General features: G+C 43.1%; 1 protein-coding gene across 8 annotated transcripts in view; it reads left to right on the plus strand.

Moving 5' to 3' along the window:
- LOC115152405 (membrane-associated guanylate kinase, WW and PDZ domain-containing protein 2) overlaps positions 1–25,803 on the plus strand; it is a 325,515-nt gene that overhangs the window by 198,882 nt on the left and 100,830 nt on the right. For all 8 annotated transcript variants that reach the window (XM_029697255.1, XM_029697256.1, XM_029697257.1 and 5 more), the window contains exon 6: positions 1,389–1,468. In XM_029697255.1, the coding sequence (XP_029553115.1) occupies positions 1,389–1,468 (80 nt within the window). The remainder of the gene's footprint in view (positions 1–1,388; positions 1,469–25,803) is intronic.

The raw sequence follows: 25,803 nt of genomic DNA on the forward strand, positions 1-25,803 counted from the left end.
TGATTCACTTCCTCAACACAGCCAAGTGTTAACCACAGGATTTTTACCTATCTGAGCAGTCCTTATTGATTTACTTCCTCGCCACAATTGGCAGTAACCACAGGTCTTTTTGTCTGTCTGAGCAGTCCCTTATTGATTCACTTCCTTGAAAAAATAGGCGGTAACCACAGGTCTTTTTGTCTAATTCTATTCGACCATGCAGATTGACAGTTGCCACTCCAAACTGGATTGAACAGAACAGTCAACAGGGCAGACATGATCTGAACGAGATTGAACAACCACCCCTGATGAATGACTGAGCGAGCTGGATGAATTGAATGACCCACCTGACTTGGACTGATTGAATAAGATGAATGGGTTGCGTTTGTGCAAACTCAAACAGGCCTAAACAAACAAGTCCGGCCAAACTGAATCAGACAACACAATCCTAACTCAAACAGACTGAACAGACTGGCCAGATGAACCACCCAAACAAGACAGGTGAATAACCCCACTCAACTGAACCATCCAAAACCGTTGAAACACACTAACTCCCAATCCGCAGTGGCCACACTAATATTTCTATTATACTTTCACTGCTGCAACCCTTAAAGCTTTTTCTTTTTCTTTTCTTCTTTTTTAAATGATTTTGCATGCATTTATTGAATTCAAAAGCTCCTAATATCCTTTAGTTCGTTAAATTTGGAGAGACCTACTTGGTGTTTCTATTGCTGAGGCAGGCTCCGAAACAATCCACACAAACTTGAACTATAAGTAAGACTTGGCTTACCTCTCTTTTAGGTGGCCACCTGTTTGTGCTATTCATCCAGAAAGACTTGTCTGCAGTCACAGAGTGTCCAACCATTTACTGGTCCCTTGTAGCCACTCCTGGCAAGCTCACCATTTATGTCATGGAAATATTCGCTCAATCATATTTCTCAGATACCGGAACTTGTGAATTCAAATACACTTTACTACAAAGTAACAAGCCGAGCTGGCCCATGGACCAACTGATTTTCCACCCTCGGCACACCTTTTATACCGTTTTCATCCTTACGTCACACACATAGTAACTCCTCTTTAAGTTAATGATTCAGGACTAGGTAATGGCTTCCCTTAGCCTAATGACCTAGACACACATATAGAGTGCACTTATTCTTCTTACTACTCTAAGATGTATAATGTGCAGACATGTACTGGAAAATTCCCAATAGGGTTGGATGTACGGTTATAATGTGGTGCTGGAGGGTGTACTGTACTGGGATGTTGTGTACTGTAAAATATGATTGTGTGGAGGTTGTGGTGGCATGCGATGCATTTTTAGGGTGTGGGGGTTAGTGAAATTAGGATGGCTCATTAAAGTAAGACAAAAAGTCAAAAGTCTCTCTCTTTCTTTCTCTCCTCTCCAGTCACAACACCAAAACCACGTCATGGCTGGATCCTCGGCTGGCAAAGAAGGCCAAACCACCTGAGGAGTGCAAAGAGGACGGTGAGTGTTTGTGTTTTTATGTACAAATGCATATGTATGTTGATGCATAAGGTTTCTCTCTTCTCTTCCTCTCCTCTCCAGTAAAGGACCTGTGTGTGATGGGAATTATAATTGCTCTGTGGAGTGTTAGCACAAACCCTGCTCTCTGTATCCCCCATCTCTCTATCTTGCTTGCTTTTTTCTCACTTGATCTGTTTCTGTTCATGTCCTTCTTTCTCCCTTTCTTTTTATCTATTTTTATTCTCACTCACAACCCACCTTTGGAGTAATATGTGGGCAATTATCTTGATACCTGAAAAAAAACTGCATAGTTAATAATCATATTGCATATGTCGTGTCTTTGGCTACGCCGGATTAAGTGATATGACATGCTAACTTATAAAATTATTTCTCTGTAATTAATATTACCTGATTAAGCTAATCACGTAAATGTAATTAACTAGAAAGTCGGGGCACCACAGAAGAACGTTTATTGAGCTGTTATCTTCTGAATAAACTCTTAAAATACTTAGTAATATTTTACATCGATAGCAGTCAATCTTATCTTATTTTCAGTCTCATCATGAAAGTTGTAAATTCTTGGTTATCTTCACGAACCCTGGCTAACAAGTTGAATCAGCAATACAAAATTGGGTTTAATTATTTATTTACTAAATACCTAACTAATCACACAGAATTACAAATACACAGAATACACTTGATGTCATACAGAAAACGTCCTGGTGGACTGAGCCTGTATCATGGCTGGTTACACGAAGAAAAAGGGGGTTGGGCTTGAATGAAAGAGCGGGAAGGTTTACGAACAAAGAAACAGCAGCTATGCTATCGTAAATACATTATCTTATGCATTCTAAATTACCGCCCATTTGGAAAAGGAAAATGCAATAAATATTTACTCTGAGCTGCGCTTCGGTAGATTGGTCGTAGATGCTGGCCGTGGTTGGCCAACAGATCTTCCTGTAGTGGTAATGGAAGAATGTCAATGGTGGTGGTATCTTCGTCTGGTTGTTAGACTGGATCCGTCGTCCGTCCTTTCCTAGCCCACGTTAGCAGCGCTAACTCAACGGCTAGGAAGTATCACTTCGGTAGTGAATAAGCTCAAAGTTCATACCAGTTCATACCATAGCTCACGCCGAGGTTGGCTTAGTTCTGTTCTTGATATGTGTCTGTCCTTATAACGTAGAGGCTGCAGTCCTCACGTACTGGAACACGTGAATGTCTTTTCGTCAAAGACTTATATAGTGGAGAGGGGGAAAGGAGGGGTTTCATTGTTTATAACCCCATGTCTCTTCACAGGGTTGGCCACTGATCGGCAGGGCACTTTCCCTATGAAAACCCAATTCTCTCATTTGGAAGCTAAAATTACATTTAATCTCCTAACAAACAATTTCAATATCAAACATTTCAATTGCATAACAATTCCATGTGACTCTGATAACTAGAGGGTGTATACTTTCTCCGGTACAGTTTATGTCGTCCTGCCATCAATCATAATGTCTCAGATAACAATGAACTGACATACATACTCATTACGTTATCAAGCATATTTCCAACTGGTTTTATTAACAAAAGATGGTTCCTTTCCCTATTTGTTTGATGTTCCCAGACTCTCTATATTTAACACAGGCTATTCCAGTCCTTCAGTAGGGTCAGAGAGAGAGGGGAAGGGAGAAGGTATTTATGGGGGGGTCATAAACCTTACCCACAGGCCAACGTCATGACAGTCCCCCCATGTTGGGTTCAATCTTGCGATTAACCTGCATGTTGTAAACCAACATAAAAATGAACGTGGGTTGTCCTGGTTGTGGATCATCGTTGTGGTCCCCATCTGGCGGTCGACCCGGGTAGGGTGTCTGCAAATGAAGAAGTCCGCTCCAAGGCTGGGCAGCAGATGTCCAGTTGGTGGTTGCTATTGCAGTCCCCCCTCTGGTGGTCGACCCGGGTAGGGTCTCTGCAAATGAAGATGTCCGTTCCATGACTCGGCAACGGATGTCCGGATTGGGATCGCCGTTCCGGGCCCGTCGTCTGGTCGTCCAGACTGGAATATCTGGGCAGTAACTTAGGCAGAGGTTAACAACGCACACACACTCATGAAATATATCATTACATTTCCTCCCAAATGAGCGGCGTTGTGGCACTAACTGATGGTTGTATGGGGGAGTTGTTTATGGCTCTATCACTTTCTATGTGCCAAAGAAAATGAAACAAAATTAATGAAAGCATAAACAAAACAAAATAGTTATGCCACCTTAATCATCTAATTGGACTGTATTCTATCTACGTCCATGGTCTTGGCAAAATGACCCTATCATGGCATTGTCTAATGTCATATCTAGGGCTTTCCTAATTTGCGGGGTGGCGCTTAGGGTACTATCCTAAGTTGACAACTATATGATAAGTCTACAGCTGTAAGGCACTAGTTTTGGGCAGTCTACAGGATGACCTATGGACTTCTGGTTAGAAAACTGGTGAGTGCTGTAGAGTCAAAGGCCTAGAAGTAAATGTTCAACTTTACTAAGGCTGATATTTTGCTTGGACCCTTAAGTGATCCTAGCATAAATCCTAATTGGATGTTCCGTTGTGCATGTGCGTTTATGCTTACACAATCGCGCATGTCAAGGGAAGATAACCAAGTATCCTGGCAGATTACAACTTGTTCAGAATGAGTCTGACGTAGTCAGGTAATTTTCAGGTCAATGCCTGGAGGTCAGTCAGAATTGGTGTCAAGGGAGTCTGTAGTAGTTTTTCTACAAGTCACTGTTTCTTCCACTATTGTAGTGGCGGTAGGTATGAAGTCTATTTCATAGCTATGTTATCCACGGAGGAGCTAACCTCACTACGGAAGTACTCTAAGTATTAGACCAGTCGTACGTGGTGTGATCATGGTTCATGACTTCTAATAACTTTTCTCCTGAACGGAGGGTTCTATTTATTAGTGGCATGTGTTAACCATTGGAGGAGTGCAATGGAGATTCCCTTCCCCGTGTTGCACTCTGAGTGACTCCTATGTCGCTATTATCAATAGCAATTTAACTTGTGAGGTTACTAATCCTCTTACTGAGTGTTGCTGGACTGACTGTGGTATTGGTACTGGTATTCAAGGGGTCCAGTTGTCCTACCGATTTATTCTGAAATATTATCTACCGGAACACATGATTGGAGCATATTACTAGTTGTATTGTAGTTGAACCTACACATGGCAAGGAATGATTATTGTTGCCATTTGTTTTGGAGGTGGACAAGTCCACTGGACTTCCTTTACGACCAGTGTGGTACACCTCAGTACTATCTTAGATGTGTTCTAAGATAATCCCCGTCTAGGGGCCTGTCTGCTCCTCACTGTTCTCATAGGGGAGTTTACAACTAGATTTGATTTATGCTCTGGCGGCCTCGTACAGTGTTGTCCGTAGTCTCGACCCCCCCACCGGCCTCGATGAGGCTCATCATGGGTCTGGGCTACTATTCCCCACCTTTGTGTCTCGGGACCCCCCCACCAGCGGGTGGTGTTGGTGTCCGAGGCGCAAACGAGAAGGTCGGACCCTATGTACGAGTTGTCAGTGGCCGCGTTATTATGAGAATGCTGTAACCTTTCAACCAAATCTCCTGGTGTTTGTGCTTCAACACCCTCAGTGGCTGTCGAGGTCTGTCAGTCACCACCGCTTCCGCGTGTGGCAACCTCTTCAGTACGTGCAAACTGAGACGAGGATATCGGTCTGTGATATCGCAAAGTGTTTCACCAGTGGGAGTCATCGGGTCAGTTGCTGGACTGACGCCATTAGTGTCATTGTAAGGGGTGACAGTCCCCAACAAAGCAGAAGGTGTATCATCGGAAGCAGAGTGTACTCTGCACATCAATGTTTTTCTTGCTGAGACGGCCGCAGTGCTTGCGGAAGTGTCCGAAGGGCCAGAGAAGTTCATCTCAACTACCGTATTGCACGACTGCAAGAAGGAGGGAAGTTGCTCATTCACAGAGACAGCTGGCTCGAAATCATGAAAAGAATGGTCAATCAGATTGGCTGATGGAATGTGTCGAGATATCGTAATATCTCCTTGGATCGGATTCTGCACCAAGAGGTTTCTACACGTCTTTTTCCCAAGGGGTGCTTTTGACAGATACCCCTTGTGAAGGACTGCGTTGCAGCTAGCGTTAGGGGAAGACAGTGTGGTCAGTGGAGAAGGCACTGTGGCCTGTGACCATACCTGGTTGGTTTTCCAATCCATCAATGGGAGTAACCGATCCATCAAGTCTGCTCCAAGTAGCAGGGTTACAGTTTCGAGGCTGGTAACATACACAGGATGAACGAGCGATACGTCCTGGAAGTGTAGTTTCAACATGACTCTCAATGTGAGAGGCGAGGTAGTCTGAGTGACCCCTCGAAGTGTAGTGTCGCATCGTTCCACTTTTAACCAACGTTTAGTTGGCTTCAAAGCCCTTTTGAGATCATCAAACAATGTTTGAGAGATGAGTGATATTGTCGCACCCGAATCAATTAGCGCATGACAAGCTAAGCAGTCCTCCAGGACTGTTTCCAGGTATGGCCGTTTAGATTTGTGGTTAGTGGACATATTTCCCACAAAGTGGAGTGGTCGTTCGCAACGACGTGATGTGCCATATCTGTTCAAGATGGAAGCAGATTGACTTTTCCGATTTTGAGTGGGCTTGGCTTTAACGAAGCGTTTGACCTTATTCTTTGCAACTTTTGTATCAGAGTCTATAGACAGAGCCCGGGGGCTTGTTTCTTGATCAAGCGGGCCCTGGATAGGGTCTTGAATGAGAGCGGGAGAAATTTGAACTTTAACGTCCTTGCTATGGGTGTTAATTCCTGCGGACCTGGTGTCCGGTAATTCCCCGTCTAGTCCTTGTGACTTATCTTTTACCCTTTTCTCAAATTGTTCTCGCTTAAGTTCTTCCCATAGTGGGACTTCTGGAGAACATTGGTCTACGTTTTGATCGTCCTTCAACCCTTTGTTACCCTTGTGCTCTGACACTTTTTGTGGGTTGGGTGCAGGAACGTAACGAACGGGTCGATTGTAGCGGTAGTCATGTTGATGGCTACGTACTTTACAGTTATTTCGACCGCGGAGGTTATTGGAATCATGGTTTCGTGGTAGAAACTGTTGTTGTGCGTCATCTCTCGACGCTCCAATACCTGATAATGCACCCTCTAACTGGAGTGAGTGCTCCTGGTTAAACTTCAAAACCGAGTGGTCAGGGCTCTTAGCGTTGCGAGCTTTTGATGCCTCAAAAGCTGTGCTTGCGAGCTCTCTGAGTTGTAAGATAGGCAAGCCAACGTGGGCTGCAGGGCCCAAGTAGGTAATGAAGGTGGGATATATGTTTGACAGGAACATATGTTTGAATGGTAACAGCTCTTCCATTCCTGTTTCCGTGAGTAGGCCAAAGTAAGCTGAACGAAGCCTATGATAGAAAGCTTGTGGGTGTTCGTTTCGAGCTTGTTTGACCGTGTTAGCCAGTGAGCTATCGTGTTTGCGAGTCGCAGAACCACTGAATTCTAATTTCAAAGCTGTGGCAAGTTTAGTGTAGTCATTTAGCACGTGTTGCTGTTGTAGACGAATGAACCTTGTCACGTGTCTATTTGACGTTCGCTTCAACAGGTAAACCCTGTCAGAACCCGTAGCGTTCGGGTAGCCATCCAACGCGTCCTCTATGTCAGCTAGGAACGTCTCAGTATTGTTTGGCTGACCTGGAATGGGGTCAAAGGTGGGGAAATTCTTGACGAGTTTGTCAAGGTATTCCGCGCCAAGCGGGCGGAGAGGGTTGGCTTCATCCTGTGGAGAGATTGGGGCCGAAAGGCCAAGAGAGGAAGCCAAGCCTTGTTGTTGTTGGCCAAGAGGCACCAGATTACTCAGTGCCGAAGGGCAAAGAGGAGAAGACTGAGGGACACATGAGGGAGGCAAGGTCTGAAACCTATTGTCTTCACTCCTGTGAGTACAGGGCTCCGGTTGCTTGGATGGGAAGTCGCGCTGTAGAGCGTGACCATTCTGGATTTCCTCCAGATGGTACCTAAGGGTGGAATTCTGCTGCATTGCAGAGTCCACTTGAGCGCTTAGAGTACTGCTTTTGGACACGTGAGTGTCACACCTGCTCCTTTCGGTCTCAAACTTATCTGTCATGGTTTGCAGATAGAGGTCTTGAGTACGGAGCGAGAGATTCAGTGATGAGATTTCCTCTGCTTGCTTAGAAATCAATATTTCCAACCTCATCACCTGAGTTCTCTCATCATTCATTTGGTCAGCGACTTCAATAAGTTCTGCTGATTTATCATCCAACTTAGTCATTGTGTTCATTAACTTGTCGTCTTTGGTCTGCAGCGCTTTGAGGAGCACCGTGTTATTTTGAGTAACATTCAACAAAACAGCATGCATGTTGTCAAGTTGAGCGCTCCTGTTTGTAGATAACTCTGCAGATGTATCTAGTTTGGCGTGGACATCATCGTATCTAGTTTTGGCTAAATCGAGTTGTTCATGTAGCATATGATTTTGTTGAAGAGCTTGTGCTCGTTCATCGTCATAAGTATTTGCAATTACTTTTAATTGTTCCGATTTCAAACGCAGTTCCTCGACTAGCAGAATGTTTCCATTTCCTGCTTTTGTCAATAGTTGCTCAGTTCTCTCCACCTGTGCCCTCATGTTAGCCATGTCTTGCACGTGCTTCAGCTGTGCACTGTTGTATTGGATCGATGCCAACCTTTGATGGCGATACATAAGTGCTAAAGTGGAGAGAACCGTCACAAAGCCTGTGTTTGATGGTTGATTTTGGACAGCGTTCGCAATTTCGGCTGATTTTTCACTAATGGCATAATTAGGGTTGGTATCGCTGCTGAGGTCAGAGATCAATCCTTTTATGGGTGGAGGTTCACTAATTAGTGGAGGAGTGGTGACCACCTCCTTTGGTAGCTTGCACATTATTAGAAAAATTTAGAGGAAAAATGTTCCTATTTCTTTTTCAATGTTTGGGTTTGGAATTCATTGGAAGCTGCAAAGACAAGTTTAATCTATTTATAGATGTTGACGAACCATCAGTACTGTACCAGTAATGTGGAAGTTGGATGTGAATGAATTTGCAAAAGCAAATTGAATGAATTAATCAATGCCAATGATTAATCCTACCTGGGTAGGCTATCTGGGTATTAAACTTGAATTAACCTTAGAGGTTGCTTCATCCAGGTTAATATGAGAAGTTTTAAAAGTGTCTCATTTGATTGGAAGAACATTAAGGTTTGTTCAACAATTTAACTTATTAAATTGAATGAGATGATAATCCCTACCATCTCCATTGATTGGATATCATAAGTGTAAACAGTAGATTAAATGTTGGGAACACTTCCCACTATGGTACACTTCTTCCTTGGGCCGAAGCCACATGGGATTCCCGCTGGGGCGGGACTTCTGTCAGTACTGGATTACTGAATGGGTTTTGCAAAAACCAAATTTTACTGATTGATCAATTTTAATGATAAATCAAACCTGTATAGGCTATTTGGGATTTAAACTTGAATTAACCTTAGAGGTTTATTCATCTAGGTTAATGTGGAAAAAAGATTACAATGTCTCATTTAGAAAACTCATCAATTTGGATATTTTTTTAAAAAAGATCCACTTGAGAATGTAAATCTGGCAATTTCACTTATTAGTTCAATTGAATAAGACATCGATATCCGTCTGGATATCATGAGTAACGACTTGAGTGTCACCTGACTAATTATTTGAAGAAAAGTACTGGTGACTTCTCATAGGGGAGTCTGCTGGCACACGTTGAAATCAACGGAAGTACCCAGGGCAGGACTTTCGTTCCGCAAGTCGGATGAATTACCATGTGGCACAAACAAAATGGCTGTTTTCCCTTTTGTTAGCTTAGCATCTCGAGCAAGCTAATGCTACTTGATGCCTGAAAAATGCTCACATAGGATTCCCTTGGCAAGGGAAAGGTTTTACTTATAACGTATTATGTTCAAACCCTTTTCGGCGATATTTGACGATGTTTTAACCGGAACTCGCGGTAAACAACAAAATGCACCGTGGTCTAATCGCATCGAAACGCGAGAGACAGACAGAGAGATACTTATCAAGCTAATCTCTCCTAAATTACTATCGGCTGGGTCTTTGTCCTCGCTCGAGAAATTAATAATGACCTAGCCAACACGCGTCTGAAACGCGCGAGGCAGAAATAGCCCAGCGTTTGGCCAAACGCGCTATTTATCAGATAGCTTTATCAGCCCTCATACAGAACTGTATAGGGTATGCTACCCACTGACTACCTCAGAGCACAACACTGAGGCGATTCTCCAGAACACACACGCACCAATAATTCCGATCTACAATTCCCATAATGTATATAATCAACTTGGTATATTATGTAATCTGCTTTTCAATTTTATATAGGCTGAATCAAAATGAAAGCTTCATCCTATTTTAGATTCCTCGCACGGGGGCTCCATATGTCATTATCACATTGACCCAACGTGCGTCTTAGTTTTAGAGTCCTCTCAGGGGGCGCCATAAATGTCTGTTCAGACCCTTTTCGGATCATTGAACAATGTTAAATTCTTAGGAAGCAGAGTATACTCTGGGCTAACAGTGGAGAAGGCACTGTAAAATTGGGTTTAATTATTTATTTACTAAATACCTAACTAATCACACAGAATTACAAATACACAGAATACACTTGATGTCATACAGAAAACGTCCTGGTGGACTGAGCCTGTATCATGGCTGGTTACACAAAGAAAAAGGGGGTTGGGCTTGAATGAAAGAGCGGGAAGGTTTAGGAACAAAGAAACAGCAGCTATGCTATCGTAAATACATTATCTTATGCATTCTAAATTACCGCCCATTTGGAAAAGGAAAATGCAATAAATATTTACTCTGAGCTGCGCTTCGGTAGATTGGTCATAGATGCTGGCCGTGGTTGGCCAACAGATCTTCCTGTAGTGGTAATGGAAGAATGTCAATGGTGGTGGTATCTTCGTCTGGTTGTTAGACTGGATCCGTCGTCCGTCCTTTCCTAGCCCACGTTAGCAGCGCTAACTCAACGGCTAGGAAGTATCACTTCGGTAGTGAATAAGCTCAAAGTTCATACCAGTTCATACCATAGCTCACGCCGAGGTTGGCTTAGTTCTGTTCTTGATATGTGTCTGTCCTTATAACGTAGAGGCTGCAGTCCTCACGTACTGGAACACGTGAATGTCTTTTCGTCAAAGACTTATATAGTGGAGAGGGGGAAAGGAGGGGTTTCATCGTTTATAACCCCATGTCTCTTCACAGGGTTGGCCACTGATCGGCAGGGCACTTTCCCTATGAAAACCCAATTCTCTCATTTGGAAGCTAAAATTACATTTAATCTCCTAACAAACAATTTCAATATCAAACATTTCAATTGCATAACAATTCCATGTGACTCTGATAACTAGAGGGTGTATACTTTCTCCGGTACAGTTTATGTCGTCCTGCCATCAATCATAATGTCTCAGATAACAATGAACTGACATACATACTCATTACGTTATCAAGCATATTTCCAACTGGTTTTATTAACAAAAGATGGTTCCTTTCCCTATTTGTTTGATGTTCCCAGACTCTCTATATTTATCACAGGCTATTCCAGTCCTTCAGTAGGGTCAGAGAGAGAGGGGAAGGGAGAAGGTATTTATGGGGGGGTCATAAACCTTACCCACAGGCCAACGTCATGACACATAGGAGGGAATTGCTGCCATATTGCCTCCACCTATCCACTCAGTATATGTCCTTCTACATCAGAAAGGTCAAGGGAAATGAAGGTAAGGGCAATTAGACATAGGGAGGGCCCTGTGTTTTGTGCAATCATGTGACATACCAATATTTTATTCTGTATTTTAAGCCGTAGCCCTTTACACTCACAACCAGTACATGGTTTGAAAATGGCAGATTTGCATTAAAACCCCAGATGGTAGCATAAGAATAGATTCTTCTGAAATTAACTCAGTCTTTAAAACATTTCATCACAAACTGTATCAACCTGAAAACAAAAGTTGAAAGAAAGATATTTCCTAAATAAGGTACATTTACCAATTATAAGTGAACCGGAGAAAATGTATATGGATAGAAACATTTCCCTAGGTGAGCTGGTGGAGGCCATTAAGTTTACAAAATGGTAAATCACCTGGTAATGATGGATTCCCAGTGAAATTCTACATACACTTTCATCCCAAATTACTAAAGTCTATGTTACTTATGCTCACAGCAGCTCTAGAGAAAATTAACTTACCCAATCACCATGTTTGGCTACAATCACCCTACTTAAAAAGAAAGACAAGGATCCATTATCATGCAGATCCTTCCAACCAATGGCACTTTTTTATTGTAGAATATATATCCTTTTTAAGGTATTGGCTTTTTGCATGGAAATACACTGAACCAAAATATACTGCTCAAAAAAATAAAGGGAACACTAAAATAACACATCCTAGATCTGAATGAATGAAATAATCTTATTAAATACTTTTTTCTTTACATAGTTGAATGTGCTGACAACAAAATCACACAAAAATAATCAATGGAAATCCAATTTATCAACCCATGGAGGTCTGGATTTGGAGTCGCACTCAAAATTAAAGTGGCAAACCACACTACAGGCTGATCCAACTTTGATGTAATGTCCTTAAAACAAGTCAAAATGAGGCTTAGTAGTGTGTGTGGCCTCCACGTGCCTGTATGACCTCCCTACAATGCCTGGGCATGCTCCTGATGAGGTGGCGGATGGTCTCCTGGGGGATCTCCTCCCAGACCTGGACTAAAGCATCCGCCAACTCCTGGACAGTCTGTGGTGCAACGTGGCGTTGGTGGATGGATTGAGACATGATGTCCCAGATGTGCTCAATTGGATTCAGGTCTGGGGAACGGGCGGGCCAGTCCATAGCATCAATGCCTTCTTCTTGCAGGAACTGCTGACACACTCCAGCCACATGAGGTCTAGCATTGTCTTGCATTAGGAGGAACCCAGGGCCAACCGCACCAGCATATGGTCTCACAAGGGGTCTGAGCATCTCATCTCGGTACCTAATGGCAGTCAGGCTACCTCTGGTGAGCACATGGAGGGCTGTGCGGCCCCCCAAAGAAATGCCACCCCACACCATGACTGACCCACCGCCAAACCGGTCATGCTGGAGGATGTTTCAGGCAGCAGAACGTTCTCCACGGCGTCTCCAGACTCTGTCACGTCTGTCACGTGCTCAGTGTGAACCTGCTTCATCTGTGAAGAGCACAGGGCGCCAGTGGCGAATTTGCCAATATTGGTGTTCTCTGGCAAATGCCAAACGTCCTGCACGGTGTTGGGCTGTAAGCACAACCCCCACCTGTGGATGTCGGGCCCTCATACCACCCTCATGGAGTCTGTTTCTGACCGTTTGAGCAGACACATGCACATTTGTGGCCTGCTGGAGGTCATTTTGCAGGGCTCTGGCAGTGCTCCTCCTGCTCCTCCTTGCACAAAGGCGGAGGTAGCGGTCCTGCTGCTGGGTTGTTGTCCTCCTACGGCCTCCTCCACGTCTCCTGATGTACTGGTCTGTCTCCTGGTAGCGCCTCCATGCTCTGGACACTACGCTGACAGACACAGCAAACCTTCTTGCCACAGCTCGCATTGATGTGCCATCCTGGATGAGCTGCACTACCTGAGCCACTTGTGTGGGTTGTAGACTCCGTCTCATGCTACCACTAGAGTGAAAGCAGCGCCAGCATTCAAAAGTGACCAAAACATCAGCCAGGAAGCATAGGAACTGAGAAGTGGTCTGTAGTCCCCACCTGCAAAACCGCTCCTTTACTGGGGGTGTCTTGCTAATTGCCTATAATTTCCACCTGTTGTCTATTCAATTTGCACAACAGCATGTGAAATGTATTGTCAATCAGTGTTGCTTCCTAAGTGGACAGTTTGATTTCACAGAAGTGTGATTGACTTGGAGTTACATTGTGTTGTTTAAGTGTTCCCTTTATTTTTTTGAGCAGTGTATAAATGCAACATATAAAGTGTTTCATGAGCTGAAATAACAGATCCCACAGATTTTCCATACGGACAAAAGCTTATTTCTCTCAAATTTGGTATACAAATTAGTTTACATCCCTGTTAATGAGCACTTTTTTAATGAGCCAAGATGATCCATACACTTGACAAGTGTGCCATATCAATAAGCTGATTAAACAGTATGATCATTAGACAGGTGCACCTTGTGCTGGGGAAAGTAAAAGGCCACTCTAAAATGGTCACACAACACAATGCCACCCAATTCTGGAAGTCTCTCATGAGGAGGAGATCAAGCTGGGCTACCATGCATCCGTCATCACTACTTCTTTGCACATGAGGACTTCCAGTAGGGCAGCCCTGCATCAAGAGAAATGGATCTCTCCTCCTCCTCCTGAGGAGGAGACCAAGCGGGACTACAACAAAAATAATGGAGGCCATCAGCCCAAGAAGCCTCAGACACATCCAGCAGGTGACGGATGTTGCTGGGCGAAACACTGAGCCGTCGCGCTCTCTATGGTAAGGGCTATTTGACAAGCTGCAGAATCCAGAGACAATCCCAAATAGATTTTCTACTGGGTCAGTAGGAGCAAACTTTTAGCACGATTTATCCTGAAGCCTAGAGTGAGCAGGTGCGACAACAGCTGCACTGTTTGCTCCGCTGCTGGAGGCCGAGTGTCCGCATAGATCAACCAGTTGTCGTTGTACGTCAGGAATCTTCAGCCTCTCCCCCATAGGGGGGCTAGGGCCGCTTCGGCACACTTCGTGAATACCTGCCATGGACAGACCAAATGGTAAGGTGATATATCCGTAGGCTATACCCTAGGAGGTGAACCTCATATCTCCTGTGTGCAGGATAAACTGATGTGGAAATAAGCATTCCGCTTGGGGGCCAAGAAGTAGTGGCTGAAGAAGACCTGGTGAGCTTCCTCCCTCGGCACCACACGTCGCCAACAGAGACTGTATCTTGTGTCTGAGGGCTCAGACCGCTTTCCCCTGTGCAGTGGACTGCACTATTCCCAGGTAGTCTCTACCCCTGACCTACGGTGCATATTACCCAGGGGGAGACTGCACATGTATGCCATTTCTCCCTGTGAGGAGCAAGGGAACTCACCTGCTCCCTGAGGAGAAAAGGGGAACCCTGTGGCGGCCGCCCCGCCGGGGCGACTGAGCATGTGGGCAACCTGTCCCGTGGAAGGGTCTAGGAACCTGCCAGGCCTGGTGGCTGGACAAAGTAGCCCTCCAGAGGTCGTTGTGTTTTGAGTGGAAACATTCTGAACCATCATCCTCGGCCCGTGGGCCTGGATATGATAGGAACTATTTATTAGAGAGCTGAACTGGGGGAAACAATGGTGTTGATCCACCCCAACAGCAACTTATGGGTCTTCAGGTGGGGGGCTCGTGTGACCTGTCGCAGATCTCCTGAGTAGACTATGTTTTTCAAGGTCAGAGGAGCTCAGCCTGCTCCCCAAGCCCCCGCACCTTGGGTCTAGTCATTCAGCCATGGAAGGCTCCACGGGAGGAGGGATGAACTATCCCAACTATGCCATAAATATCCAAGTGGGGATAGCCAGTCACCAGACAAAGTGGCTCTGCCCAGGAAGACTCCATCAATGACACACAGTCTGGGAAGGCTGGTACACGTTGTCGGATGGATATGGAATTACCCTTATCACTTTCAGATTAATCAGAAAGGTCCACCCCCTGGGAAAGATAGGAGACCTTTGAATTTGTCAAGAGCTCAAGCGGAATGGAAGACTGTATAGCCTCTTCCCTGCTCTGTGACTTTGTTCTGAACGGAGTCATCTTTGAGCAAGAGCGAGGCCTGAGCAATGCTTTCTACATACTTTACGATCAATGACACCGGGGCCCAGCTTAGCGTAATGCACACAGCTAGTGGGGTCAACGAGAGCCGCCAAAGTGTGGTCCACGCTGAGGCAAGTAGCACAGAACCGATATGAATCAGACTGGATGTAATGCCGGCAATTGGCAGGAAAAGCTTTGCTAGGCTTGTGCTGCTTTTTCTCCCCCTTCCCTAACGACATCTTGTTTCGACTGGACAAAGTTAAAATGGAATTACCAGGGGGCTAGCAAGCTACTCCACATGCTGTTACTACGATGTGAAGTCGGGAGAGACACGGAGTAATGTGAACTTGAACCAGGTCAAATAAAATAAAATTGTATTGGTCACATACACAGATTTAGCAGATGTTATTGCGGGTGTAGCGAAATGCTTGTGAGCCTAGCTCCAACAGAGCAATAATATCTAACAATACACACAAATCTAAAAAGTAAAAGAAACATAGAAATATTAGTGATGAATGTATAGACAATATAGACAGTATATGGATATAATGTCATATCTGAAGAACAGTATATGTACAGCAATAGTTAAATAGGATAGGCCTTGACTAGAATAAATTATATACATTTGAATACATTTGAATACATTTGAAAAATATTCAGTCCCCTTGACTTTTTCCACATTTTGTTAGGTTACTGCCTTATTCTAAAATTGATTCAATAGTTTTTTTCCCTCAGCAAATCTACACATAATCCCCCATAATGACAAAGCAAAAACAGGTTTTTAGAAATGTTTGCTAATTAAAAGAAAATGGAAACCAGCAATATCACATTTACATAAGTATTCAGACCCTTTACTCAGTACTTTGCTGAAGAAGCTTTTGCACTGATTACAGCCTTGAGTCTTCTTGGGTATGACACTACAAGCTTGGCACACCTGTATTTGGAGAGTTTCTCCCATTCTTCTCTGCAGATCCTCTCAAGCACTGTCAGGTTGGATGGGGAGTGTTGCTGCAAAGGTATTTTCAGGTGTCTCCAGAGATGTTCGATCAGGTTCAAGTCCGGGCTCTGGCTGGGCCACTCAAGGATATTCAGAGACTTGTCCCGAAGCCACGCCTGCATTGTCTTGGCTGTGTGCTTAAGGCCGTTGTCTTGTTGTAAGGTGAAACTTCGCCCCCTACTGAGGTCCTGAGCAGGGTTTCATCAAGAATCTTTCTGTACTTTGCTCTTTTTGTCTCAATCCAGACTAGTTTCCCAGTCCCTGCGGCTGAAAAACATCCCCACAGTATGATGCTGCTACCACCGTGCTTCACTTTAGTGATGGTGCTATGTTTCCTCTAGACGTGATGCTTGTCATTTGTCTTCCCCTCCCTGACCAAGACCCTTCTCCCCTGACTGCTCAGTTTGGCCGGGGGCAGCTCTAGGAAGAGTCTTGGTGGTTCCAAACTTCTTCCATTGAAGAATGATGGAGGCCACTATGTTCTTGGGCACCTTTAATGCTGAAGAAATATTTTGGTAACCTTCCCCGGATCTGTGCCTCGACACAATCCTGTCTCAGAGCTCTACGGACAATTCCTTCGACATGCACTGTCAACTGTGGGACCTTATATAGACAGGTGTGTGCCTTTCCAAATCATGTCCAATTAATTGAATTTACCACAGGTGGACTGCAATCAAGTTGTAGAAACATCTCAAGGATGATGAATTGAAACAGGATGCACCTGAGCTCAATTTCAAGTCTAATTGCAAAGGGTCTGATTACTTACAAGGTATTTGTTTTTTAATTTTTTTATTAATTTGCCAAAAATGCAAAAACCTGTTTTTGCATAGTCATTATGGGGTACTGTGTGTAGATTGCTCAGGATTTTACGCAACAGAATGTGAAAAAAGTCCAGGGGTCTGAATACTTTCCAAAGGCACTCTATAGTATATGTATATATTCCTAGGTATTACTGCACTTTTGAAGCTAGATACACAAGCATTTTGCTGCACCTGAGATAACATCTGCAAATCTGTGTTTCGCGACCAATATGCTGATTTCATTTGAAAAGAAAGGAAAGAGAATAGGACATTGTAAAAGAAGGGGAGGGTTTAAAGACTTAGAAAATTAAGGAAATAGGACATAGGGAAGGAAGGGAATAGGACCTCTAGGAAATGGTTTAGTATATAGGAAGAACATCCTCTTTGTAGTATTAGTACATAGCCCCAATTGTAACGGCCGTCGTCAGAACGAGACCAAGGTGCAGCGGAGGATGTGTTCATCTTGAATGAATTTTAATAACCGAATGAACACTTTATACAAAAGGAACCAAAAAACACCAGCAACAGTTCTGTCAGGAACAAACTAAACAGAAAGCATTCACCCACAAACCCCAAAGGAAAAACAGGCTGCCTATGTATGACTCTCAATCAGCAACAACGATCTACACCTGTTCCTGATTGAGAGCCATACACGGCCGAAACAAAGAAAACCACCAACATAGAAAAAGAAACCTAGAACGCCCACCCATGTCACACCCTGGCCTAACCAAAAATAGAGAACAAAAAACCCTCTCTATGGCCAGGGTGTTACACCAATGCATGATTACTTTCATCTGCTTTTCCTCACCCCATCTCTGTTTTCTCACCCCCTTTCTCTTCCTTCCTTTTCCCACTTCTTTTTCATTGTCTTTGTCCTTCACTCTCGCTCTGTCAGTGTCTCGCTCTCCTGCCGTGTTTTGAGTGAGAGGTGATGGGTGAGAGTGTGTGTGTGCACGTGTGCATGAGATGTATTTGTGCATAGACTTTAGTTGGTGTATGACCAAGCTGTATGTACAGTAAATGCTTTAGCTGACTCATAGTTCAAAGGCTTGTCACCACAGATCTAGCACACAGTCTTTGAGAGAATGGCGCCGGAGGGGATGGCTGCTGTTCTATTTTGTTCGTTTTTTGGTGCTGCTTGTAACTTATTTTTTTTTGCTTATTTTGTACATAATGTTGCTGCTACCGTTTCCTATGACCGAAAATAACTTCTGAACATCAGAACAGCGATTACTCACCTCGAACTGGACAAAGATTTTTTCTTTAACTCATCCGACGCGAAGGATATACTGCTTTCTCGGGAACGGACCCAAATCCCCTTAATTTACGTGAAGAAAAGACAGAGAAAAAGGGGCGGAGGTTAGGCTGCCTTCTGAGAATTCGTAGGCGAGTGAGTAAATCTCCACTACCATCCGTTCTATTGGCCAACGTGCAATCATTGGAAAAACAAAATAATGACATACGATCAAGACTATCCTACCAACAGGACATTAAATACTGTAATATCTTATGTTTCACCGAGTCGTGGCTGAACGATGACATGGATAATATAGAGCTGGCGGGATTTTCCATGCATCAGCAGAACAGACGAGGGGTAAGGGGGAATGTGTATATTTGTCAATAACAGGTATTGCTCCCTATGATGGCGCCGGAGGGGAAGGCTGCCGTCTTATCGGCTCATGCTTTTCGTGTTGTTCGTAACTTGTTCGTAACTTGTTTTGTACATAATGTTGCTGCTACCGTCTATTATGACCGAAAAAGACCTTCTGGACATCAGAACTGCGATTGCTCATCTCAAACTGCACGAAGAGTTCTTCTACAATGATTCAGATGGTAGGTATATAATACAGACACCAGACCAGGCCCAGATCCTCGTTATTCGCTGGAGAAGGAAACAAAGATCCCGCGGAAAGAGATCAGGGTGCCTTGTGAGGGTCAGGCGAGTGGCTAATCTGCCCTTGCCCTCTGTCCTGCTAGCTAACTTTCAATCGCTAAATGAGACAAACTAAAAGCACGTTTATCTTACCAATGGGACATTAAAAACTGTAATATCTTATGTTTCACAGAGTCGAGGCTGAACGACGACATTAATAACATACAGCATATGCTCTATCGGCAGGACAGAACAGCAGCCTCTGGTAAGACACGGGGCGGGGGCCTATGCATTTATGTAAACAACAGCTGCTGCACGATATCTAAGGAAGTCTCAAGGTTTAGCTCGCCTGAGGTAGAGTATTTCTTGATAAGCTGTAGACCACACTATCTACCTAGAGAGTTTTCATCTGTATTTTTCGTAGCTGTCTACATACTTCTACAGGCTGTTGCTGGCACTAAAACCGCACTCAATGAGTTGTATACTTCCATAAGCAAACAGGAAAGCGCTCATCCAGAGGGGCACTCCTAGTTGCTGGGAACATTAATGCAGGGGAAATTAAATCAGTTTTACCTAATTTCTATCAGCATGTTAAATGTGCAACCAGAGGGAAAAAAACTCTAGACCACCTTTACTCCACACACAGAGATGCGTACAAAGCTCTCCCTCGCCCTCCATTTGGCAAATCTGTCCATAATTCTATCCTGCTGATTCCTGCTTATAAGCAAATATTTAAGCAGGAAGCACCAGTGGTCAAATGAAGCAGATGCTAAACTACAGGACTGTTTTGCTAGCACAGACTGGAATATGTTCCGGGATTCATTCAATGGCATTGAGGACTATACCACATCAGTCACTGGCTTCATCAATAAGTGCATTGAGGACGTCGTCCCCACAGTAACCGTACGTAAATAACCCAACCAGAAGCCATGGATTACAGGCAACATCCGCATCGAGCTAAAGGCTAGAGCTGCCGCTTTCAAAGAGTGGGACACTAACCCGGACGCTTATAAGAAATTCCGCTATGCCCTCAGATGAACCATTAAGATTGAATCCTACTACACCGGCTCTGATGCTTGTCGGATGTGGCAGGGCTTGAAAACTATTACGGACTACAAAGGGAAACCCAGCCGCGAGCTGCTCAGTGACGCGAACGTACCAGACAAGCTAAATGCCTTTTATGCTTGCTTCGAGGCAAGCAACACTGAAGCATGCATGAGAGCATCAGCTGTTCAGGACGACTGTGTGATAACGCTCTTGGTAGCCGATGTGAGCAAGACCTTTAAAACCTGTTGGGGCTAGGGGGCAGTATTTTCACGGCCGGATGAAAAATGTACCCAATTTAAACAGGTTACTACTCTGGTCCAGAAAATAGAATATGCATATTATTAGTAGATTGGGATAGAAAACACTCTGACGTTTCTAAAACTGTTTGAATGATGTCTGAGTATAACAGAACTCATATGGCAGGCAAAAACGGAGAAAATTTAATCAGGAAGTGGGGGAAATTAGAAATGTAGTTTTTCTTTTGAATCCCTTGAAAAACTACAGTGACATAGGATTTACGTTGCACCTCCTAACTCTTCCATTGGCTGTCAACAATCTTTAGGAACTGGTTTCATCTGTCACCTGTTACCGGGCAGAAAATTATGGCTCAGTCAATCACTGGCCAGTCTGAGGAGATGTGTCTTATGATGCGCATACACGTGACGTCATCGTTTTTTATTTTTCTTCTGGGATGAATACCTATTGCCCGGTTGTAAAATTATCACAATTTTACGTTAAAAAATACCCTAAAGGATTGATTGTAAACATCGTTTGACGTGTTTCTACAAACGGTAATGGAACTTTGAACATTTCGTCTATGGATTTGCATCCATGCCACATGGCATTGTAAAGTGTTCTGGATGGGTCAACAAAGCGGACATATTTGGACATAAATGATGGACTTTGCAGAACAAATGAACATTTATTGTGGAAGTAGGTGCCCATCCGAGTGCATTCCGCCGAAGATCAGCAAAGGTAAGAAAATATTTCAAACATATTTTTAGAGATTTGTCAACGTCGTGGTTGTAGGCTAACTGTATAGCTTAGCATCGAAGGCTAAGTTCTGTACTCAGAATATTGAACAATGTGCTTTTTCCGTAACATTATTTTGAAATCTGACAAAGTGGTTGCATAAAGGAGTAGATTATCTCTAATTCTTTAAATAATTGCTATAAATTTTGTCAACGTTTACGAGTTCTTCTGTAAATGTATGTGCCTATTCACCGGCAGTTATGGGGAGAAAACATTTTCTGAACGTCACGCGCCAATGTAAAAATTGGGTTTTTGGATATAAATATAAACTTGATCGAACAAAAAATGCATGTATTGTCTAACATGATGTCCTAGGAGTGTCATCTGATGAAGATTGTCAAAGGTTAGTGCTTCATTTTAGCTGTATATCTGATTTTGTGACGGCTATCCGTGCTTGGAAAATGGCTTTTTTTTTTTGCTAATGTGCTATGCTAAAATAATCTAATGTTTTGCTTTCACCGTAAAGCCTTTTTGAAATCGGACAATGTGATTGGATTAACGAGTAGAGTATCTTTAAAATGCCGTATAATACTTGAATTTTAATTTTGAGATTATTATTTATTTGAATTTCGCGCCGTGCTATCTCACTGGTTGTTGTCCAACCAATCCTGTTAACGGGATTTTATCCTCTAGAGGTTAAACAGGTCAGCATTCACAAAGCCGCAGAGCCAGGACGTGTACTCAAAGTATGCGCAGACCAACTGGCAAGTGTCTTCACTGACATTTTAAACCTCTCCCTGACAGAATCTGTAATACCTACACTACCGTTTTAGAAGTTTGGTGTCACATAGAAATGTCCTTGTTTTTTAAAAGAAAAGCTCATTTTTATGTCCATTAAAATAACACCAAATTGAACAGTGTAGACATTGTCAATGTTGTAAATGACTATTGACTAGTTGAGTATCTGGAGCATCAGCATTTGTGGGTTCAATTACAGGCGCAAAATGTCCTGAAACAAAGCACTTTCTTCTGAAACTCATCAGTCTATTCTTATTCTGAGAAATGAAGGCTATTCCATGTGAGAAATTGCCAAGAAACTGAAGATCTCGTACAACGCTGTGTACTACTCCCTTCACAGAACAGTGCAGTTAACTGGACCTCAGATTGCAGCCCAAATAATGTAATGAATTTATCCTCTGCAGCAGAGGTAACTCTGGGTCTTCCTTTCCTGTGGCCAGTTTCATCATAGAGCTTGATGGTTCTTGCGACTGCACTTAATGAAATCAAATCAAATCAAATCCTTCTAGGGAGTTTTTCCTAGACACCGTGCTTCTACACCTGCATTGCTTGCTGTTTGGGGTTTTAGGCTGGGTTTCTGTACAGCACTTTGTGGTATCAGATGATGTAAGAAGGGCTATATAAATACATTTGATTTGATTTGATTTGACTAAATGAAATTGTCAAAGTTCTTGACATTTTCTGAATTGACTGGCCATGTCTTAAAGTAATGATGGACAGTTATTTCTCTTTGCTTATTTGAGCTGTTCTTGCCATAATAAGGATTTGGTATTTTACCAAATAGAGCTATCTTCTGTATACCACCCCTACCTTGTCACAACACAACTGATTGGCTCAAATGCATTAAGAAGGAAAGAAATTCCAAAAATGTACTTTGAACAAGGCACACCTGTTAACTGAAATGCATTCCAGGTGACTCCCTCATGAAGCTGGTTGAGAGAATGCCAAGAGTGTGTAAAGCTGACATCAATGCAAAGGGTGGCTAGTTTGAAGAATCTCAAATGTCTTCACTAATATTCTACAATGTAGAAAATAGTAAAAATAAAGAAAAACTTTTGAATGAGTAGGTATGTCAACTTTTGACTGAAACTGTAGATTGACACACCGGTGCTTCAATCGACTCTAGTGAATGGCTGTGATAGGAGAAAACGGAGAATGGATCAACAACATTGTAGTTACTCCACAATAATAACCTGACAGAGTGAAAAGAAGGAAGCCTGTACAGAATAAAAATATTCCCAAACATGCATCCTGTTTGCAACAAGGCACCAAAGTAATACTGCAAAAAATTTGGCAAAGCAATTCACTTTTTGCCCTGAATACAAAGTGTTATTTTTGGGGCAAATCCAATACAAAACGTTACTTTGTACCCCTCTCCATATTGTCAAACATCATGTTATGGATATGGTTGTAATCGTTAAGAACGGAGTTACTTTTGCTTCCCTCCAATCCTGGGGGCACACACTTTCTGGTCGGCTTAAATTGAAAATATGGCGAATAGGAGTGGCAATATCTTCTGCTATTTTCCTCAGTAATTTTCCATCCAAGTTGTCAGACCCGGTGGCTTGTCATTGTTGATAGACAAGAATAATTGTTTCACCTCCTCCACATTCACTTTACGGAATTCAAAATTACAACGCTTGTCTTTCATAATTTAGTCAGATATACTTGAATGTGTAGTGTTAGCGTCTTGCTAATGAAAAAATCATTAAGGTGTTTGGCAATATCAGTTGGTTTTGTGAAGAATGAGCCATCTGATTCAATGAATGATGGAGCTGAGTTTGCCTTTTTCCCCAAAATTGTATTTAAGGTGCTCCAAAGCTTTTTACTATAATTTTTTTATGTAATTTATCTTTGTTTAATAGTGTAGTTTAGTCACATGATTTCTCAATTTGCAATACGTTCACCAATCGATTGTGCTGCCATTCCTTTTGTCTCATCCCTCTCAACCATACACTTTGTCAATTCCTCATCAATCCACTGAGATTTAACAGTTTTTACAGTCCTTTTCTTAATGGGTGCATGCTTGTTAGTAACTGGAATAAGCAATTTCATAAATGTGTCAAGTACAGCGTCTGGTTGCTCTTCATTACACACCATGGACCACCAAATATTCTTTCCATCAACAACATTTGAATCATTACAACATTTATTGTATGACACTATATTAGGCCCAGCCTTTGGAACGTCGTTTTCTTTAGATATGGCTACTATATTGTGATCACTACACCTCGATGGATCTGGATACTGCTTTCAAGCACATTTCTGTAGCATTAGTAAAGATGTGATCAATACATGTTGATGATTTCATTCCTGTACTGTTTGTAACTACCCTGGTAAATTGACTGATAACCTGAACCAGGTTGCAGGACCTGGTTACAGTTTGAATATTTTTCTTGAGTGGGTAGCTTGATGAAAGCCAGTCAATATTTAAATCACCCAGCAAATATACCTCTCTGTTGATATCACATACATTATCAAGCATTTCACACACATTATCCAGATACTGACTGTTAGCACTTGGTGGTCTATAGCAGCTTCCCACCAGAATGTGCTTTAGGTAAGGCAGATGAACCTGTAGCCATATTACTTCAAACGTATTTAACATGAGATTCTCTCTAAGCTTTACAGGAATGTGGTTCTGAATATAAAACAGCAACACCTCCACCGTTGGCATTTCTATATTTTCTGTAAATGTTATAACCTTGTATTAATACCACTGTATCATCAAAGTTGTTATCTAAGTGTTTCAGAGATAGTCAGAATATGAATGTAATCTGTTACTAGCAAATTATTGATTTCATGAACCTTGTTTCTTAAACTACATATGTTAATGTGGGCTATTTTGAGCACTTTTCTTCTGGGATGCTTGCTTGTTTTCATTGCTTTATTGGGAAGCTTAGCAGAAGTAGATATGCTCATGTTATTTATGTCAGTGCAGGGTGAGCTGCACACAGTGGACTTCATCCTAGGGCACACTGCTTCAGTGCTAACAGTATAAATGTGGTTCATAGGCACATGATTACTACATACAACAGCTGTAGGATCAGCAGAGGCATGCAGGGCAGTTAGAGGGACATAAATTAGGTTACTTACATTGTGTCTACCAACGCCCCTGGTATAATGTACATTTGCTGAAGCATTATGACAACTCTGCATCACATGGTAGGGATTAGCTGAGCTGGGCTTGGGTCATGGATAAATCATTGTCTCAACGCAATCTTATAATGCTGTGAAAGGATCCAGGAACCCAAATGATTTGGGTGGATCCCATCCTCCTTGTAAAACGTTTTTTTTGTTTCCAAAAGGTATCGAAATTGTCAACAGAAGTTATACCCATTGAGCTGCAATAATCACATAGCCAGGTCAGCACCTCAGGAGAAAATGTCAGTTGGCTTTTCATAGCCGATCATTCAGAGTATCTCTACTGCTCCTGCTGTCTCTAGAGAGTTGAAAACAGCAGGTATGGGACAGGTAGCACGTCCGGTCAACAGGTCAGGATTCCATAGCCGCAGGCAGAACAGTTGAAACTGGAGCAGCAGCACAGCCAGGTGGACTGGGGACAGCAAGGAGTCATCAGGCCAGGTTGTCCTGAGGCATGGTCCTAGGGCTCAGGACCTCCGAGAGAGAGAAAGAATGAAAGAGAGAAATAAAGAAAGAAAGAGAGTTAGAGAGAGCATACTTAAATTCACACAGGACACAGGATAAGACAGGAGAAATACTCCAGTGTGTCGGGGGGCTAGACTGGCCCTAGCCCCCCGACACATAAACTACTGCAGCATAAATACTGGAGGCTGAGATAGGAGTGGTCGGGAGACACTGTGGCCCCATCCGACGATACCCCCGGACAGGGCCAACCATGCAGGATATAACCCCACCCACTTTGCCAAAGCACAGCCCCCACACCAATAGAGGGATATCTCCAACCACCAACCTACCGTCCTGAGACAAGGCCGAGTATAGCCCACAAAGATCTCCGCCACGGCACAACCCAAGGGGGGGCGCCAACCCAGCCAGTAAGATCATGTCAATGAC

Source organism: Salmo trutta, chromosome 17 (genome assembly GCF_901001165.1).
Source record: "Salmo trutta chromosome 17, fSalTru1.1, whole genome shotgun sequence".
NCBI lineage: Eukaryota > Metazoa > Chordata > Actinopteri > Salmoniformes > Salmonidae > Salmo > Salmo trutta.